Consider the following 21,885-nt stretch of genomic DNA (forward strand, 5'->3'; position numbering starts at 1 on the left):
GTCAACCAGTGTAGACCCGGGGTTTGCAAACAGTCGACTACACTAAAAAGTAAATAGAAATATGATAACCGAACATTTGACAAATCATGGACTATTCTCTATTTCCATACCAATGCGCGGGACATTAAAAATCTCCAGATGACAACACCTCACTCCAATCCGAGCCGTAGCCTAACTAGTTTGAGCAACATGCAGACCAATGACAACGGCATGTGGGCGTGTGTTCAAAGGTGAGGAGCTTTTTTAAGTTTAGTAAATGACTGCAGCAAGAAATACAGTGGTGGTCTGACGTGAGAGCGCTGGGCTATGGGAGGCAATGGAAGAAGAGGCTAGTCGCATCCCGATTTCACTCATTTTGACAATTTTACGAGGAATCTAAATGCAAAAAGACGAAAAGGAGTTGTGAGTCTCGAATTTGACCGGACAATGGAAGTAGCTCTCTGCAGCAGTTCCAACTCACCCCTGGGAGTCAACTACGGAGACACAGCGAGTACCTGCAGAAAAACATCAGTCAGCATCGCCGGGGTACCTACAACTACGTGTGGCTTGAAAGCAACACCTCTGTTTTTGGGATGCATATAAGAGAAAGCGTGAAGAAAAAAACACTGACTACGTATGTATATATTTCGTGTAACCACTGTGGAATTCCTCTACTGTTCTAGGCGTAAGGGATATACAACCACGAAGTTAAACATCTCCTGAGATTGAGACATTCATTGAGACGCAGAGCACATACATTGCCACATTTATCACTGAAGGAGGCATGTTCAAATTCACAAATTCCCCTTGTAACAAAACCATAATTGCCGCTATGGATCGCATACAATAAACGTCGGAAATATCTGTGATATCGTAGCCTAACGTGCTGTACCCTCAAAGCAACAATAACCTGGGCTGAGTGAAATCCGCAAACCGCGTCTGCCGCTGTCCGTGGTCCTGAAAAAAATACTAATTATTTGGGTTATCCGAATCAGTAACGGCGGTCTAAGGAAAACGGTTTCATGGCCTGGGCGGTTATGAAAATATTGTGGTTTTCTTGTGACTCTGGAATCTGAAAAAAAAAAAGCAACAGAAGAATTGCTCACATTGGAGGTCCGAAATCATTCAAGGAATTGGAATTCTACTTCCTATTGGTGCTCCTGGAGCTGTACGTAGCCCGAATGAGACCGGCAAAAATGTACCGAATAAACGCTCTCGGGATCTACTTGTGGGAAACAATAGTATTTTTCAGGTAAGGAACATTATTAATTGACTTTACAGTGAATAATTAATGTGTTAAATACCATTCTATTGATCTCTTGCGGGCTGCAGGGGGGTCAGAATGCATCCTACCATAGCTTAGCATGCATGGACAAAAGTCTGAATGGAAATAAATCAACGCAGCCAATTGACTAGGTTTGAAGTTGGCCAATTGATCAAAGTTGCGTTGGCTTTATTATATATTTATGTAGGCCTAATCATTCCTCTATTGTGAGTGAGTTACATTAAGTCACACACTACATTGAATTAAAATGTGAGAGAGAGAGAGACAGCGAGTGCTAACAGCGAACACTAGTGGTCATCAAACGCTAAACGATGTGTGCTCTGATGAGAAATATGTTATCAACAGGCAGCGTAAAGGAACTGAGTACACGCTCTCACACACATATCAGGGAAGTTTTGTTGTTGGTGGTATGTAGGCCTATCCTTCACCCACTCACTGAGAAGAGAAATGTCTTCATTTCTCTCACGGGGCCAGCCCACTATATGTAATAGTCTTCGGCTAATAGTTTTCTCTATTCAACTATTGTGAATGAAATGGATAAATCATGTTTTTTTAAAGACTTGGATATTTAACAGAATATAAATTGTAAATATGCCGGATGATGACTGTTTTGTGTTCTCCCAGCGACCACACAGTATATCCATCGTGACCAGTTGGGACATTCTTGTGTTGACATGATTGTCTTTGTGTGAATTTAACGACTACTATCAAGCTCCTGATCTTCATAGATAAAGTGTATTATTCTCTGTAAATGTGAACAAGGATATCGCCAATGTTCACATTGGAGGGGAGGCAGGTATTCTGTTCAGAGAACAGCGTCTCTCCCATTGGCCCAAACATGGCTCTTTGTCTGTGTATGGTGTTGTGCATTGCATGCCTAATCAACATTACATCCTACATTCTAGAATCAAATGAATCATCAGAGTTCTTTTTTAGACTACTTTATATTCTATATTCTATTCTATAATCCATTGGAATCCAGGTACATTCTTTGCAGACAGACAGTGTTTATTTAGCATTCTGGCCAGCGTCTTTAGCTAATGAAGTAGAATCAGGATTTTGCAGCCTCAGCTCTCACTGCTGAACTCTGCAGTTCTGCTTAATTGATATCTCTTTCCCCGTCTCAACCTAGACCCCCAGACCTCATTTCAAATGCAGACTTATTACCAAGCATTGATTACTTTGTCAATGTCAAGACAGCCTGATGAATGCACATTATATACATCACTGTATATACAAATGTCTCTTTTCAGATAAGTTGCTAATTTCTTTCTGAATTTCTATTAGGGTTAGTTTGTGGCGATGTGGAAGGTTGCATTCCCATTTAATGAATGACTATCAGATAAAGTATGCATTTGACACAGCATGTGAAAACATGTAATTACCTAATCAAAGTCTATGTCAGTCTATGTTAATTTGCAAAACATCTGGGAATACTAGTGTTCGTTCAATCAAAATGAATGTCAGGGTATTCCCTACCCTTTTGACACCAACCATGTAAACAGTGGTAGGAAATGTAGCATTTCAAGCATTCAAAACACATTCTAGTACACATTCTTAAACACTATGCACTGAATAGCGCATATTAAACAGGATATGCACTGAATAGCCCATATTAAACAGGATATGCACTGAATAGCCCATATTAAACAGGATATGCACTCTTTTGCCCATATTAAACAGGATATACATTGCTTTCTGCAACGTAGAATCCCAGACCATCACTGGAGAGTATGTACGCAGCAAATGTGTCCACACATAGTCCCTCTAGAGAATAAATATTCACTAATTTAAATTCAATTAAAGGCCTAACGCAAAAATTAGTACCTCACAATTGTGCAGAAATATGCTAGTCTCAACAGTGTAGAATGTGGCTGTATGGTGGTTTTGTTATTTTTTCATCGACACCATGACACACGTATGTTTGGGACTTTTATTACTCTCAGTTGAATAGTTAAATCAACAAAATACATGCACGGTTTCCCATAGCAACATTGGAATATGGAATCATCTATTTAGGCAAAAATAATGTGTTGAATTGACTTCTATGGATTTTTATATTCCATACATTGCTTTCTATATTGAACTGGAAAATGTAAAGCTAATTTATAATTAACTTGGTGATTATTTCATGTATTCCCCCCAGTATCACCTGGCCTATAGGTTCATGAATAGGGTTGGAAAGGCTGGCTATATATCGCTGGAAATTTTGGAAGTTTACCAGTAAACTACCAGAATTTTGGTATCTTTCAAGGATTTTCTGTAATCTATCACAAGACGTCTAGTGGCCCTTTTGGATCCTTCAGATTATCACAGGTGTCTGTAATTATCTCTGGTCCTCTGTGTGGCCTTATCACATGTCAAATATATGAACAAATAAAATAAGATGATTTTAAAATAAAAAAAGAGAGTGACAAAGCTGTAAAACATTATCCTGAAATATAAACCACCAACTTAGTGAATACCATTGGTGTTTAATATAAGGGTTTCAGCATCAAATGTCCTATATATTTTTTACACAGTTTTATTTATTTTACTATGTCACTATATATTTGTTGTCAATGTTTTGGCGTCAAACTCGTGGCAGTTGTGAAAAAAGTCAATAGTAGGAAGATTTGCAGAGTTAATTAAAAATGATGTTTTTTTCATTAATTAGGCGATTTTCTCTTGTACATTTTGGTCTATACTAGACACTCAGGGACAATATGGACACAGATATAAAAAAGGAATAATATATAATATATAATTATGAATATATTTTTTTAAAGCTATTCAAATATAAATTACCAAAGATTGCCATAGATTTTCTGTTAATTACCAAAATTACTAAAGATTCCTGTAACTTTGGTAAACTGCCGGTAGCTTTGCGACCCTACTCATGAAACATAACCTTGAGTTGGCCTTGAACAGCAGAAATAAGTGACACTGCTTGCATGCACGGACACCACACCACAGCACCAGTTATATCCAGTCGCCTATAGAATTAGTCCTTTAAAACCTCATTTCGTCACAGATTCTAACCCTGTGTCTTCATTAAATTGTATTTACACACACCATGCTGTTCAGCAAGCCACCTCATGTTCAAAGTGTTAGTGATGGCAACGGCAGTCACTTGTTTTCAGGTCAGATAGGCTTTACGACATTTATAGTGCGCTTATGTATTGTTAGAAGAGATGGGTGGGAAAGGTGGATATATTTAGGTATAAATATATAAGCCTCTAATGAAAAAAAAATTGACTAGCTCAGATGAGTTCTCTACGATTCCTTACAATCATCCATTTTAGCCAGGTTTATTTCCAAAGCTTGATGTATGGTAATACATGATTGATCAACATAGACAAAGACAGATAGCACTATAAATAACAGAGCTTATTATCAATGGCCTTACCTTTCATTCTACGCAGTCACAGAGAAAAGAAATGGAGGAATTCACTGAAACCTTTCAAACACAGACTATGTTCTAATGTCCACACAGGAATACCAGTTCCAATGCATGCCCAATATGTTGTTGTATACAGCATGCTGTACTGTACTGCATGTTAACATTGTACAGAGCATTAATTCATGTCATGTTTCACTTCTTGATCTTTTTTTTTTTTTTCAGCCCCAACACAATAACACTCCTAAAGACAAAATGCATTACCTTATGCTGCCCACGTTCGTTCGTCATTCGTTTTGTGTAATGTTTTTATTTTTATTTGTATGATGTTGTTGGTTTATTAACAGACATTACGTTAACTGTTTGAACAGGAGAACAGAACAGCCCACCTATGTCTGCCAGGGACTGGGAGGGATGAAGGCTTTGGTAGGGCTTTGATTTCTCAGAGTGCTACAAAAAAAAAAGCCAGGATGAGATCATTTACGATTGTGGTCTTCAGAGGCTTTATTAAGAACATAATGAGGAACACTTAGTGCTAATTATTGGTACTCCACATTAAAGTATGCCGGTCTCAGAGAATGGGGTTGTTTGCATATTACTCTCTCTGGCGCTGAGAGTCAGCTGTTTTTACTGCTGCCTCAGCACCGGCCACGCGGACCAGGTCTCTCCACAGTTGGCCATGGCCTGGCCAGCAAGCATTGATCAGAAATAAGTCAAGCAAATCTAAACTTTGATCATGCAAAATCCAGGAACATGTCACTTGGGACGGGAGAAGCCCAGATGGAAGGAAGGAAATCATAGATGGTCTTGTTGATGCCCATAGGTGTAGAATCTTGATTCCTGTGGTTTTTAGTGTGGGATTGGCTTCTAGGCCTATTGATGATGTGATTTAGTTAGGGGTCTATCCTACATTCATAGATTATTTTTCAAACCGAAGGGCCCCAATGATGTAAACAGAAAGAGTGTGTTGGTCCCAAAAAATTTTTGGTGCAAATTCCTGTGGTTTTGTGTGGGATTAACCTCCATAGATGTTGTGATTTAGTGTGATAGCGATGCTACACATTCCTCAAAGATTATTTTCCCTCTATTATACCAAACCCACAATAATGTCAGGAGAAAGAGTGTGCCGGTCCCCTAATTTCACACTGTCAAACAGATTCCTGCGTGGCCCACAGCATGGGCCCATGCTAGCTGTCTAAGGCAATTATCTCTGTAGAGGACACTGTCTAATCTCTCTATGACTAATCTGATTGTGTTGTCAGATCGATGGGTGTTTGTTCAATACTAAATTTAAACGCTTTTTAACATAGCGTTAGATTATGGTATTATCTGTATTGTCTGTGTCCTAACAATGGTTTATTTGCAACGCTTGATCCCTAGTACTAACCTTGTGGTCACAGCCGACTATTGCGTTTTAGGTGATTATGATAGGATTCCACCGTGTTGTGTGGTAATGAACTGGTATTAGAATAATCCTCGATACACTGCATTTTCTGCTCAAAGCAAATTCCACTGAAAACATTCTAGAATTCTAAGCTATAGATTCTAGACTTGTCTGTCTTGATATGTATTGATATTGATGGTTAGTATAGAAGTGTAACTCTTAGGAACATTCCATCAATGAACCATAATGCCAGCATTGATGGAAGAGACACAGTGATTTGTCAGACTTGACAGAAACTGTTTAGTCTGCAGATAGGTTCAGGGTATCAGAGTTCTAGGCCCACTAGGGCTTCAGCGTATCGGTTGAAACACCAGGGCTTCAGGGTATCGGTTGAACCACCAGGGCTTCAGGGTATCGGTTGAACCACCAGGGCTTCAGGGTATCGGTTGAACCACCAGGGCTTCAGGGTATCGGTTGAACCACCAGGGCTTCAGGGTATCGGTTGAACCACCAGGGCTGCTTTTGACCATCACAACCGTCACCTAATGTTGAAAATTACACCCTGCAACACTGATAGTGTTGACAGTTATCAACACTGTCCAGTCATCAGTGTGAGTATAGAAGGAACTTCTTTGGCAGTGATTAGGCCAACATACCGTATGTGCCTTCAAATGGCACATATTCCAAAAACGACACAGCAGCGGAACCGCAAACAGAAGCATAAACGACAGCGAGGAAGCGTTGAAATATAGGAATGAGTCCCAAATGACACGCTATTCCCATTTATATAGTGCACTACTGGTCAAAGGTAGTGCACTATAGGCAACAGTGTCATCCCGGTCAAAAGCAGTGCACTATAGGGGGCCATTGTAGGACACTATATAGGGTTCACGTGCCATTTCAGTGAGTGAGTTCTATGAAGCCTGATGCATGGTGAGTAGAGAGAGTAGTGCTTGGCTGACCCCAGCAGCAGCCTCTGGGGTAGTCGGTGCCTGCCCATGTGACAGTAGCAGCAGCACAGCCTGGCCAGAGACCTGGCAGTTATGCTGGCCCAGACACACACAGCCTGGCCAGTGACCTGGCAGTTATGCAGGCCTAGACACACACAGCCTGGCCAGTGACCTGGCAGTTATGCTGGCCCAGACACACACAGCCTGGCCAGTGACCTGGCAGTTATGCTGGCCCAGACACACACAGCCTGGCCAGTGACCTGGCAGTTATGGTGGCCTGGCAGTTATGCTGGCCCAGACACACACAGCCTGGCCAGTGACCTGGCAGTTATGGTGGCCCAGACACACACAGCCTGGCCAGTGACCTGGCAGTTATGCAGGCCTAGACACACACAGCCTGGCCAGTGACCTGGCAGTTATGCAGGCCTAGACACACACAGCCTGGCCAGTGACCTGGCAGTTATGCAGGCCTAGACACACACAGCCTGGCCAGTGACCTGGCAGTTATGCTGGCCCAGACACACACAGCCTGGCCAGTGACCTGGCAGTTATGCTGGCCCAGACACACACAGCCTGGCCAGTGACCTGGCAGTTATGCTGGCCCAGACACACACAGCCTGGCCAGTGACCTGGCAGTTATGCAGGCCTAGACACACACAGCCTGGCCAGTGACCTGGCAGTTATGGTGGCCCAGACACACACAGCCTGGCCAGTGACCTGGCAGTTATGCTGGCCCAGACACACACAGCCTGGCCAGTGACCTGGCAGTTATGGTGGCCCAGACACACACAGCCTGGCCAGTGACCTGGCAGTTATGCAGGCCCAGACACACACAGCCTGGCCAGTGACCTGGCAGTTATTGTGGCCCAGACACACACAGCCTGGCCACTGACCTGGCAGTTATGCTGGCCCAGACACACACAGCCTGGCCAGTGACCTGGCAGTTATGCTGGCCCAGACACACACAGCCTGGCCAGTGACCTGGCAGTTATGGTGGCCCAGACACACACAGCCTGGCCAGTGACCTGGCAGTTATGCAGGCCCAGGCACACACAGCCTGGCCAGTGACCTGGCAGTTATGCTGGCCCAGACACACACAGCCTGGCCAGTGACCTGGCAGTTATGCTGGCCCAGACACACACAGCCTGGCCAGTGACCTGGCAGTTATGGTGGCCCAGACACACACAGCCTGGCCAGTGACCTGGCAGTTATGCTGGCCCAGACACACACAGCCTGGCAGCAGTATGGAGAGCCATGAGAGACAGCAACCTTCCTAATTTACAGCATCTCAGTGTTCTGTGTCCATCCTTGTGTGATCTGTGTTCTGTTTAGCCTTCTGATGAGGGCAGTTGGTGAATATGTGTATGAGTACCTTTTGAGCTGACATGACAAAATACGCCCTTTTTTTGTTGGGTTAATTATCACAGTTGTATAACAAATAAGCCTTGCAGTTGGTGTTATGATCACTTTCACCATCTCAGTTTTAGAAGACTGCAATCAGACCCGACGCCAGAACGAATCAGTTGGAAGGGCATTTGATTTCCAGAGGCGGGCGCATTTTTTCAATGAGTGCAATAGTAAAGACCCTAGGCAGCTCGTGAGTTTCAAGTTTGGGGAAGCTTACAATTTATCCTACCATTTCTACTGTGGTCCTCTGTGGTCCTCTGTAGCTCAGCTGGTAGAGCACGGCGCTTGTAACGCCAAGGTAGTGGGTTCGATCCCCGGGACCACCCATACACAAAAATGTATGCACGCATGACTGTAAGTCGCTTTGGATAAAAGCGTCTGCTAAAAGGCTTATTATTTACTGATCTGCGTGTCAGTTATGAATATTTATATATGCACATTTTCGTGGAACAGTCTCATTTCAATTCGTTTTTCAAAGTCATCATCACGTGGTTAATCATAAAAATCTGAAGTTAAATCAAAAAGTTAAAATTCAACTATGGCGAGAGCACTAGCCTTTGCCATATCGACACATTGATACACTGTGATCCATTGGCGGCTAAAGACATGAGGCATATAACTCATAGATAGCCTATATAGACCAATGCAGCAGTAGGCCTATAACTTCCATCATCAACTAAGTAAAATACATAGGCCTAAAGCCGACAAAATAAAAACAGTAGAAAATATCCTGATGAAAATTCAGATTCATCTCTCTTCTCCACCTGTCTGCATCCCTTTCTATCTGTCGTGACTTGAGCTATTGCTAGTGAAGTTCAACATTGTATCAAATTATCACAGGTTCGGGCCCAAAGATGTTGCTAACGAACTTGCAACATTGTATCAACTAGACTATTAAGGGACCTCAACGTTTCCTGCGCCAGTGAGCTCGGGACAGAATGCTTTTATGACGTTTCCACTGGATATATGGGATCATCAGGTCATGATATTTAGTGCTTTCACACCGAGGCTTGGTCATGATATTTAGTGCTTTCACACCGAGGCTCGGTCATGATATTTTGTGCTTTCACACCGAGGCTTGGTGAATATCGAGGCCAGGAGCGTTTGAAAGATTTTTCAAATACTGAGGAACTATCATTTGCAATGGATGTTTAACAGTCTTTGTTAACTTGTGTGAGTCGAAGAAAAAGTGTGTGGTGTACATGGTGAGTTAAGAAAATCTGAAATAAGATATTGCCAAATGGGCACTTTCCTACATATGCATGCATTCTGGAGAAAGACGCACCATATCTTCGCCACACCCGCTACCCTTCTTCTTGATGCAACATTTAAAAACTCAATCAGCTAGACCTATTGCCACGCGCACTACCCACATTACAGGCTTCCCAAACACACTTGTGATTTGAAACAATCCACAGCAATTTTTTAAAAGAAACTAATGATCCTCTGTGGCTAAGTCATGCTCCCTGGTGAAGTAGTTTGAATGATTTTATTTAGACAGGGGTAATTATATAATTTTGGCGAAACATCAATTTACTTTAGGGCATCCCGGCATCCTAACAGTGCGCCGTGTACCCGCTAACTTTCCTTTCCAATTCCGGAGAGTCTGAAACCAGAGATCTCTGTATAATGACGAGATGCTCATGTCTCCGCCCTAACAATGGGAGTCTTTGTCCCAAAGGCGGGAAGGCAGGCGACAAGCTTAGGTCTGCATATTATTCCCATAGAAACGCATTGGGTTTATACTGGACAGATTTTGGCGAGAGTGAGCCCTCTCGCTTCGCCTCTTCCTCTCTGCTGAAACTATATCACGGGGGGAAGCATCAGAGCGAGCAAAACAGCGCCCCTCAATATGTAGCCCATGTATCTGATTCTGTCTAGCCAGGAATAGTATGACATGCCATACTATTTTGGCCCACACAGCATCAGATACATGGTCTACACAAACATGTACATTTACATCATTTAGCAGACGCTCTTATCCAGAGCGACTTACAAATTGGACACTGAGACAGAAGGGCGCTGTTTAGCTCGCTCGGATGCTTTAACTGAGATTGATGCGTCTTTCTGTCGGCGCGTCTCGGTCAAATAAATGATCAGTATTTCAATATTTTATTTGGACGGGCAGGGAGGTACGGTAGGGCGGGCCAGGCCCCCTAAGGCCCGCCCATAACGCCGGCCCTGGACTGCTTGCATGAGACATCAAAGGAGAGCCACCCTGGTCATCACCTGTCATCCCTAATTATCCACTAGAGATTCATTCTGGATATGCTGGAGTTTGCAAATTCTCCGAACAAACGGAGAAGTAATTAACATATTTTCTGTTTTCAGCTTTCTTTTTGGAGCTATAAATTGGTATGTTTTTGGTATTTTCAAAAACGTTGATTATTTTTATTATCCTGTCATCACAGGAAATGAATTAGTGAGGTTACAGATATCTGTAGTTATGTAAACCTTGCTTTTATTCTGTGTATGGAATGTTAATACTATTTTGTTGATGGATTTACAGTATAAAATGTTTAAAAAATCCATGTAGATGAGATATGTAGAAAATATCCAATAAACATGCTGAATGTTCTGTGTTTAAATCAAATCAACTTGGATTGGTCACATACACATAGTTAGCAGATTATAGTGTGTTTGTAGCGAAATGCTTGTGTTGTAGGCTACGGTGCGAAGGAGTCAAATGACAACAACTTAATGGATAATCAATATTATTTATTGTCCTCTGAGCATATAACTCAAGTGGATACTTCCTAAAAGTTCCCTTTCAAAGTTCTAATCAAACTGCTATATATTCATTTGGAAGGCAAGTAAAGTAGTTGACCTCATATTGATGCACTGTATATAGCAAATGGACAAAGGAAGGGAATCAGTAACATACTTGTTGAATTGGATTACTCTCAGAATGCTGCTATGTATGACACCAACTCACCATTAAAATCTCAGTTGTACACCCATCTCTCTCTCTCTCTCTCTCTCTCTCTCTCTCTCTCTCTCTCTCTCTCTCTCTCTCTCTCTCTCTCTCTCTCTCTCTCTCTCTCTCTCTCTCTCTCTCTCTCTCTCTCTCTCTCTCTCTCTCTCTCTCTCTCTCTCTCTCTCTCTCTCTCTCTCTCTCTCTGTTTTCTCTCTTCTCTCTCTCTCTGTTTTCTCTCTTCTCTCTGTGTTTTCTCTCTCTGTTTTCTCTCTTCTCTCTCTCTCTGTTTTCTCTCTTCTCTCTGTGTTTTCTCTCTTCTCTCTCTCTCTGTTTTCTCTCTTATCTCTCTCTGTTTTCTCTCTCTCTCTCTATTTTCTCTCTTTCTCTGTTTTCTCTCTTCTCTCTCCTCTCTCTCTCTCTGTTTTCTCTCTTCTCTCTCTCTGTTTTCTCTCTTCTCTCTCTAGCTTGGCAGCCTCTAAAGAAGCCGCGGCTCGAAAAGCTGCCTCCCCAATGCCCCCCTCGGAGTTCTTGGACAAACTCATGGGCAAAGTTTCGGGTTACGATGCAAGAATCCGACCTAATTTCAAAGGTAGGAGTAGCCACCAAGACACAGTGGGATAAAACAGGAATGTAGCCAAGCACAACTAGAAATAACATATTCCAGTCAGGATTGTAAAGAGAGGACAGTGTAGTTAAACAATAACATCTATATAATATCAATATATATTATACCTTTATTTTACTATTGATTTGGGCTTCAGCAAATCATTCTGATTAAAATGTGTTGGTTCTTTGAATACATTATCCAAGTGATGTCATTAAACACAACACTTTTTAACACATATTTTCTCTACACATTTTAACGCTTTTTACACCTTAAACACTTAACACTTTTAAACCTTAAAATATTGAATTAGGCTGTTACGATGTTCACAAATCCTCAATATATTTACAGGATGTGGCTACAATGAAATGGAGTCATGTTATTATTTGATTGTTGAAGGCTGGCTACATTCCTGTAAAAAAAAAACGTCACAACCGTCTCAATATCCTGAATGTCTGTTTGGTGGTATAGTTAGAGTGTTGCTAAACATGTTTCCATAACGTTAAAAGTTTCCCTATATGGAAGCGCCCATAAAGATACATGTCAGAGGTTTCCTTATTGAACTATGTTAAGCACTACGGCTACGTCATGATGACTCAGTCCAAGATAAGATGTTCAGTTGTAGAGCACCGTTGTGGCAACCCTCCAAATGTATGTTGGAGTGTTTGAAAGAACTCTTCAGAATTTTTGATGAGAGTTCCTCTATTTTATAATATTTTCTGCTCTAGTATTAACACTACAATTATTTTCAGTACATCCTTATCTTAGGTGGTTTAATTGACATATTATTTCACCTTATGGTATACAATATATATATATATATATATATATATATATATATATATATATAATATTCCCCTCACAATTCCGTAATTGTGAGGGTCTATAATAATAAGACTAAAATATGAATCCAATGTTCTGCATGAGAAACCACTCCCACAAACAACCAGTTTCCATACCACACACTGAGATGGTTTCTGAAGACGTTTGAAGGAATTTGATTCTGATGCAAATATGTCATGTTAATGAACTACAATGGGACTAGTATTCTGTGTCCATGTTTAACATGTAACGATGTTTTGGCCCATGAATTGCTGTGCCTTTTACAGGTATATTAAATGTGATTTCCACGAGTGTGATATCTCAGTACATGCAGTACTGAATCCAGGAATGTTTGCTGTGACTAAGCATGAATTATTCAGCTTGCTAGAGTTGCAAAACCACATCTATTCATACAGTTAGACTACGTTTATAACATGTCTCTTCACTGTGCTCACTTCGCTCACGATGTTCACAGCAAAACAAACTTTTTTTTCTTTGCTGTGTAAACTGTTTTATGTTCAGAGGCTTTGTATGAATGTATTGAATGTTATTTTTGAGCCGACATCTCAATTCACAATGATAACATTGTGACATATTATATATGATGCACTGGTCTTGTCTGGCTTGTCTGACCTGTAGAGTTCGGCTGTCAGCTAAACCAACGACATCACCGTTTCTTTGATATATGAAACTAGAGTCTTGTGTGTATTGTGATACACTACTGTAAGCCTCCATCATCGGTATAGGACACTACCCAGAGAAAGTGCTTACTACAGGATCAGCTCAGCCTCAGTAGGCTTGCCAAGAGCACTAATAAAAGAAGCACAATAGCAGTTTTCATGCTAGTGAGTGTAAATAGCTAGGATATTCACTTAAAACTCCAATGAAAGCTAACAGTATTCTAATGTAACATTTCTTTGCATATTAAGGAAAATACATGACTTTACGTAATGTATAATGTTAATAATTTGACTAGTGTGTGGCGAGAGGCCTATTGTCATGGGATGGAACAATGTGAGATAGATTCAGAGGTTAGTCAATGGCTGTCAGGTCAACACCTTATTGTAGTGTGAGTGGTAGGCTCACTCATTCAAGCAGTCCTTCTCCCATCCCTGCCAGCCACACACATTAATCCCATTCATGAAATAAACAGGCTGGCAGGTCATTTCTTAATAATGAACGTCTGTACAAAGACTAAGAAACATCTTCAGTCAGAGCTCCGAGAATGATGGGGGGTTGTTTATAAGATATACAGTAAACACCATGGAACATTAGAACTGCTAATATATTCTTTATAGAATTAGAATGGCAAAGATATCCTTTACAGAATTAGAATGGTAAATATATTCTCTTTAGAATTAGAACTGCAACAAAGATATTGTTTATTGAATTGTAGAACTGCCAAGGCATTCTTTAGAACATTAGAACGTTAGAACTGCCTAGGCATTCTCTGTAGTTGTAGCAAAGGAGCACACCTCCTCAATCTACCACCATCTCTGCTAATGTGGTGGCACAGCAACAGTGACAAACAGGGAGAGAAAGGGTAGAGAATTTCCTGAAGCTACGAATGTTCCGGAACGAGAGGAAATTACACTGATCATGACTGGGACTCGCTGTGGGGAACCCTTCTAATTGATTTAGCAGGTTTTCTATTGGAATGGAAAAAAAAGGAAATATCTCTGACACATTTGGGACCTCCCATGTATGGTCTACGAGTTTCCTTTTTCAAATTGAATTCATTCCACTTTAACGTTCATTCTCCAACAATGACTATGAAGGTTAAGGTAGTCTGACTAATTATTTGCCCTGCTAGCTTTCCCCTCGCACCTCCTCTCCCCTTCCCAACACCCCCCTACGCTGCTTCCTGAATGGCACCCTATTCCCTATTCCTGGTCATAAGTAGTGCACTATATCGGGAATATGGTGCCGTTCAGGACACAAGCTTAGTGATATGCTATAGGTAGGGTGAGGCTGGTGTAATTTAGGGCTCCACTCTCCCTGTCCTGCAGTGATGAACAGTGGTGGGGGGTACAGCTGTGACTCCAGTCTCCTCTTTAACCTTGTCCCTCCTCATCAGTCACAGTGAGGAGCAGCTTGGCCGACAACCATGAGGCTGTGCAGATTCCACCAAATCACCACCCCACCCTGGGTTGTTGCTGCTGCTTCTGATGCCTCAGTCAGACAGTCAGACAGTCAGACAGCCAGTCAGTCACTTAGTCCTCTCTGCTCTCTCCTCTTCCTCTCCCGAGCAGCTTCCTTTTTAAAGCCTGCCATGTCACATCACAGTGATGATCGGTGTAACCAAACGCTTTCACAATGAACCAGCTATGTCACTCTGATTCTCAATTAGTTTTGCGAGACAAGTGAACATCTGTAAATATACAGTCCTTGCTGCCGTATATTTACTGTTTCTGGCTTCTGTTTTTTATCTTTCCCTATGCATGGATGTGTCTTTCACCTGTTATGTCTCTCTCTCTCTCTCTCTCTCTCTCTCTCTCTCTCTCTCTCTCTCTCTCTCTCTCTCTCTCTCTCTCTCTCTCTCTCTCTCTCTCTCTCTCTCGCTCTTCTCTCTCTCTCTCTCTCTCTCTCTCTTTCTCTCCTCTCTCTCTCTCTCTCTCTCTCTCTCGCTCTCTCTCTCTCTCTCTCTCTCTCTCTCTCTCTCTCTCTCTCTCTCTCTCTCTCTCTCCCCCCCTCTCTCTCTCTCTCTCCCCTCTCTCTCTCTCTCTCTCTCTCTCTCTCTCTCTCTCTCTCTCTCTCTCTCTCTCTCTCTCTCTCTCCCCCTCCCCCTCTCTCTCTCTCCCTCTCTCTCTCTCTCTCTGAAATATTATTAGCTGGTGGAGCTTGACGTTCATTTGGTGTTATCAGCACTTGTTTAATGGGTAGCTAATAGGATGAATGGACTACCCTAATGAGAGAGGGGGAGAGGGGGAGAGGGGGAGAGGGGGAGAGGGGGCAGTGCTCAGATGGTGCTGTGTTCATATACACACTGCAGCAGGGAACCAACTGGACTGATCTGCTGACTACTTCAGGAACATTAAAGGAATGGGGTTCGGTAAAGAACAAACCCCAAACAGAGTTATATTCCCAAATATAACACACACACCAACCATTAACTACATTACTTATTGACATTGAAACTTAAGTCTGCCTTCTTCTTAAAACAATGTATGTCAGTTTAATTATTTTTGTTAATCCACTATGTTTGATGAATGAGAAGACATTTTAGGTCCCGAGATTAGTCTTGGAGCTACTCTGGATGCTTGCCTTGGTAATGGATTCTCTTGGATCTAAACATTTGGGCTGAACTACCATATTGCACTGGCAGTAGACGTTTAATATCATTGCAGGGGTGACTCTCCATTGAGTTATGACAGAAGTATTGATCATGTTTCAAAGTCTAGGGAGAGGCAAAATTACAAGGTCGCAGCAGACTATTGAATGGATGATGTAGCAGTCAGCCCACTGTTAGAGGACAGGACAGGACAGGACAGGACAGGATAGGATGGGATGGGATAGGACAGGACAGGATAGGACAGGATAGGACAGGACAGGATGGGATGGGATAGGATAGGACAGGACGGGATAGGACAGGACAGGATGGGATGGGATAGGACAGGACAGGATGGGATGGGATAGGACAGGACCGGGACAGGATGGGATGGGATAGGACAGGACGGGACAGGATGGGATGGGATAGGACAGGACGGGACAGGATGGGATGGGATAGGACAGGACGGGACAGGATGGGATGGGATAGGACAGGACAGGACAGGACAGGATGGGATGGGATAGGACAGGACGGGATAGGACAGGACAGGATAGGACGGGATAGGACGGGATAGGACAGGACAGGATGGGACGGGATAGGACAGGACAGGACAGGATGGGATGGGATAGGACAGGACGGGACAGGACAGGACAGGATGGGATGGGATAGGACAGGACAGGACAGGATAGGACGGGATAGGACAGGACAGGATGGGACGGGATAGGACAGGACAGGATGGGACGGGATAGGACAGGACGGGACAGGACAGGACAGGATGGGATGGGATAGGACAGGACGGGATAGGACAGGACAGGATAGGACTACTTAGTAAATACTTAGTAAAAATCTGTTCTTAGTATAAATCTACTTTACATGTAAACAAAGGAGAAAGACCTTTCAAAAGAAATAAACAGTATTCTATTTATTTTTTATGAGATAATATCAAGGCTGTTCATTTAGTAAAACCTTGATATTGTTATTCAGCATGATATCAAACATTAACACTCTTTAATTTAATGAATGGCATGTGAGAATGGTTGAATCGGATGCTGCATCTCTCCATCTGGTCACGGAAGCTTCTCTAATATTACTGTGAGGAGAAGAGGAGAGGAGAGGGTGTCATGAAGGCCACTGTCACTTCCTGTCATTTGGGTCATTTAATTTCTGATACTGGGAAGTGGGAAAATGGTGACCACACTTGAGTGTGACATTAAAGTTGGCATATAATTGTTTACTCTGACAAGATAATTCAAGACCCCAAGCAAATGTTTTTATTTTCAGTGCTAGACCTATTCAACTGTCACCTTTCGAGATTTGTCCTTTTGTGAAACGGTGCGTGAGTGAGACGCTACTAGGTCCAGATGGATCCATTCTAAAACTCAACTGTGCTTATTTTTATAGCTTTGTTATTCACTCTTTTATAATGTTGCACAAAGCCTTTTATTTGCTGTACCTCTCTGTAACGCATGGATAATTGATTTTACACACTGCTAGTAATCAGCCATTATGAGATTGCAAGCTTTGAACAAAGAAAACAGTCAAAGCGCTGCTTTAATGTTTGGATCAGGTTTTCAGATCTCAAATAGATCCTTGGCACAGAGGATAAACTCAGGCTTAGGTTGACACAGAGGGATTGCCGTGCATGCAGTGTGCAAAGACAAGAGGAAGGGGAAAAAAATCGTTACTGGATCCAGACAGATTATAGAGTTTAAGTCACCTGTCTACAACATTTCATGGTCATGCAGAATACTTTCCATCTATCTTAAGAACAATTTCCTTTTCTCCTGACTTTGATAGATTACAGTATCCCCAGAAAGACTTCAGCTCTGTGTTGTTGCCATCTCTCACAATGGCACTTGCCAGGTATAGGAAAGTAGGCAGGCTGCATGCCGCCTGGTTTATAAATTAAATGCGCCTCTGGTCAAAAATAGGACATTTATCAACACGCAATCATTGTTGAGAAAATACATTTACTATGTGCCTAGGAATAATAATAATTAATCTGTGTCGACAGGAAGTAGTATTTAAGGAACGGACCGGCAGTATTTCAAATGAGCAGCAAATGTCATCTGGAAAGGAACAACCTTTCTGTTGGCTGAAAATTATGGAAATGCACTGTATGTTTGTGTTAATGTATGTGCTATGTACAGTACCTTTATCATAACAGCCTTTGAATGTAAAAGGTGAGATTGAACAGGTTGAAATATTAAAGTTATTATGAGGTATTTGGTGTTGTCTTTTGCATGCCTTATCCTTATTTATTTAACACGCTTACCAAATAAGTGCAATATGGGGACTAATTATTATATCTTGAATTGTAATAAGCTGGTTTGTTATGCTGAAATGGTGAAGAGCCAATCAGGTTTGAAATGATGCATGGCCAACTTCAGTCATTGCAACTTATTTTTAAAAAAAAGGTAATTTCCGCAATGACTGGAAAAGGCCCAGGTACTGTAAAACAATGAATTGCTCACGTCTGTGTGTTTTATATCGCGTTTCTATATCACTTCCACTAAGTACGCTTCCTGTTCCTGTTCTCTTGTGTTGCACCAATTTTGCTGCTCAGTTGCAGGGGTCCCCCCAAGTGGAAGAGGTAAAAATATAATTTTTTTAGATGAACAAAATCTAAAAAAATAAGATTTTTATATCCCATGTATTAGAAAATTAGTTTGAATCACTTAACAGTTGCTTGATAAGAACATTTAAGCATTTAAGCATTTAAAAGCCAAATGATTCAAGCAGATCTAAGCGAAGCCAGTTTGACATGTAGTCTATGCATCTTTCCCTCTGTCTGATGTTTTCATCTGCATTTTGCTAGCCTCACCTTCTGCCTCCTGTGAAGAACTATGCATTGCAACCCTCCTCTACCCCTCCTCTCATCTCTGCATCGCCTCCTCTCCTGCCCGCCCGCTATGACGTTCTCCAACACAAACTCGTGCATCCCGCCTTCCTGCTCTTACCTTCAGTATTTTGGCCACCACAATGTTTCCTTCCTTTCCCTGCCGCACACGTACCTGCATAAGTTGTGAAGTGTTGGCAAGTTGAGATACTAGATGTGTTTTATTGTTGTTTTCCACATTGAGAAAAAACAATGTGAGTACTTGCTGTTAGAATATGTTGTGTTTAATCATTATCTTTTTTTTTTTTCATTAGACCCACAAGGCCCCAAAACAGAAGCTTCTCACAAGAAAGGTACTTTTTTTTTTTTTTTTTCATCACAGAATAAAGAATGCAAGGCATTCTCTCTCTCAACGCCACTCAGGCAATCTTCACTTTTAAAGCCATAAAATTTTTTTTTTACAAAAATTAACCAAGCACATTTAAGGTGTAATCTTAAAGTGGATAAACGTGTTTACTGTTAATACATAATGTTGTGAGGGGTATAAGTCCGCTGATAATATGTCGTCAGATTTTTCCTTTAAGAGATTATTGTTGAACAGCTGGCAATTAAGAAATTAGCTCAAAACATGAGTCCAATGTCAGCAATATTTGAAACTGTTTTGTTTGTAGTTTATGTTGACGTGGCCATTTTCCTGTGTCTCTTCTGTCGTTTTCCTAATTGTTGTTCTGGACGGTAAAACTGTGAATACAACTTTGAAAGATGCACAGAAAAATGTTACTTTGGGTAAAAACAAGCTTTTTTTTTTTTTACAGTTGGTAAGCTTTGCTGTTCATGTTTTATGATACATGACAGGAGGTTGGTGACGCCTTAATTGGGGAGGACGGGCATTAGGATATTCCATTCCATTTACTCCATTCCATACATTATAATGAGCCGTCCTCCCCTCACCAGCCTCCTCTGTGATACATGTGTATTATATTCCTGATGTGGAGAGGAGTGTATATATTATCCTATTGCCAGGATTTTAATTACAAGGGCTAACTGGTGCTACAGACTACTCCATTCATTTACAGCCTAAAAGACCTCAATGACTACTAGACCTGTTTTTCTCCTAACAAGTGATTACCTGCTATACCTCACAGGGATGATTAGTAACCTGTCCTCCTTTTTGGCGGAAACCAATTGCGTCTGTATTGTAATTAGAATGAATTGGAGAGATTGTTGCTGGGGTTGAAAAGGAACAATCATGGAACGCATTGAGTTCCTTTTTTTATTGAAATTAATCTCTCTATATATTTAACATCAACTGTATTTAAATGCTTCTATTTTAAACGTAATCATATTTTGTTGTTGCAACTTGCTAAATGAGATGATTGTATGACTATGGGAAATTTTATTTTTTTAAAGATGCAACACGGACCTGCATTACTGGGAGCTGAATGGTTTGATCAACAAAATGTGTTGTGTGTGATTCTATTATAGTCAGTTTAACAGAGAGGATGACTGGCTCCAGATTTCAGCCATTAATTTCAGCTGATCTAATGTCCTCTCCTGCTATAGACACCAACTGAAGAAAATATGATTTTATCCATACCTAGCTGTGGATTTAATATACTGTTTACAAATTTCTCAATTCAATACTTGAACTTGAACATACTTTTTTATATATTGGTTAAAACCAAACCAGCTCTAGTGTTTACTAAGCCTAAATAAAGTGCTATCACCTTACTTGTAATTTACAGAGTCAAACTGAGCTGCCCTGTTTAACATTATCACATCACATGATCAGTTTAGAAGGCCCTGTTTCACATTATCACATCACATGATCAGTTTAGAAAGCCCTGTTTCACCATATCACATCACATGATCAGTTTAGAAGGCCCTGTTTCACCATATCACATCACATGATCAGTTTAGAAGGCCCCTGTTTCACCATATCACATCACACGATCAGTTTAGAAGGCCCTGTTTCACCATATCACATCACATGATCAGTTTAGAAGGCCCTGTTTCACATTATCACATCACACGATCAGTTTAGAAGGCCCTGTTTCACCATATCACATCACATGGTCAGTTTAGAAGGCCCTGTTTCACCATATCACATCACATGATCAGTTTAGAAAGCCCTGTTTCACCATATCACATCACATGATCAGTTTAGAAGGCCCTGTTTCACCATATCACATCACATGATCAGTTTAGAAGGCCCTGTTTCACCATATCACATCACACGATCAGTTTAGAAGGCCCTGTTTCACATTATCACATCACATGATCAGTTTAGAAGGCCCTGTTTCACCATATCACATCACATGATCAGTTTAGAAGGCCCTGTTTCACCATATCACATCACATGATCAGTTTAGAAGGCCCTGTTTCACCATATCACATCACATGATCAGTTTAGAAGGCCCTGTTTCACCATATCACATCACATGGTCAGTTTAGAAGGCCCTGTTTCACCATATCACATCACATGATCAGTTTAGAAGGCCCTGTTTCACCATATCACATCACATGATCAGTTTAGAAGGCCCTGTTTCACCATATCACATCACATGGTCAGTTTAGAAGGCCCTGTTTCACCATATCACATCACATGATCAGTTTAGAAAGCCCTGTTTCACCATATCACATCACATGATCAGTTTAGAAGGCCCTGTTTCACATTATCACATCACATGATCAGTTTAGAAGGCCCTGTTTCACCATATCACATCACATGATCAGTTTAGAAGGCCCCTGTTTCACCATATCACATCACATGATCAGTTTAGAAGGCCCTGTTTCACCATATCACATCACATGATCAGTTTAGAAGGCCCTGTTTCACCATATCACATCACACGATCAGTTTAGAAGGCCCTGTTTCACATTATCACATCACATGATCAGTTTAGAAGGCCCTGTTTCACCATATCACATCACATGATCAGTTTAGAAGGCCCTGTTTCACCATATCACATCACATGATCAGTTTAGAAGGCCCTGTTTCACCATATCACATCACATGATCAGTTTAGAAGGCCCTGTTTCACCATATCA

The 21,885-nt window shown here is 41.4% G+C and overlaps 1 protein-coding gene across 4 annotated transcripts in view; it reads left to right on the plus strand.

Moving 5' to 3' along the window:
• The first annotated feature begins 266 nt into the window (after positions 1 to 266).
• LOC121530797 (glycine receptor subunit alphaZ1) overlaps positions 267 to 21,885 on the plus strand; it is an 81,227-nt gene continuing 59,608 nt past the window's right edge. Inside the window, exons 1-5 of one of the 4 annotated variants that reach the window (XM_041836043.2) lie at positions 267 to 1,231; positions 10,716 to 10,739; positions 11,766 to 11,890; positions 18,562 to 18,588; positions 19,149 to 19,187. In XM_041836043.2, coding sequence (XP_041691977.1) covers positions 1,161 to 1,231; positions 10,716 to 10,739; positions 11,766 to 11,890; positions 18,562 to 18,588; positions 19,149 to 19,187 — 286 coding nt within the window. In that variant the 5' untranslated portion in view covers positions 267 to 1,160. The remainder of the gene's footprint in view (positions 1,232 to 10,715; positions 10,740 to 11,765; positions 11,891 to 18,561; positions 18,589 to 19,148; positions 19,188 to 21,885) is intronic. The other 3 variants (XM_041836060.2, XM_041836050.2, XM_041836068.2) reach the window with 3 other exon arrangements.

This window comes from Coregonus clupeaformis, chromosome 2 (assembly GCF_020615455.1).
Source record: "Coregonus clupeaformis isolate EN_2021a chromosome 2, ASM2061545v1, whole genome shotgun sequence".
NCBI classification, from domain to species: domain Eukaryota; kingdom Metazoa; phylum Chordata; class Actinopteri; order Salmoniformes; family Salmonidae; genus Coregonus; species Coregonus clupeaformis.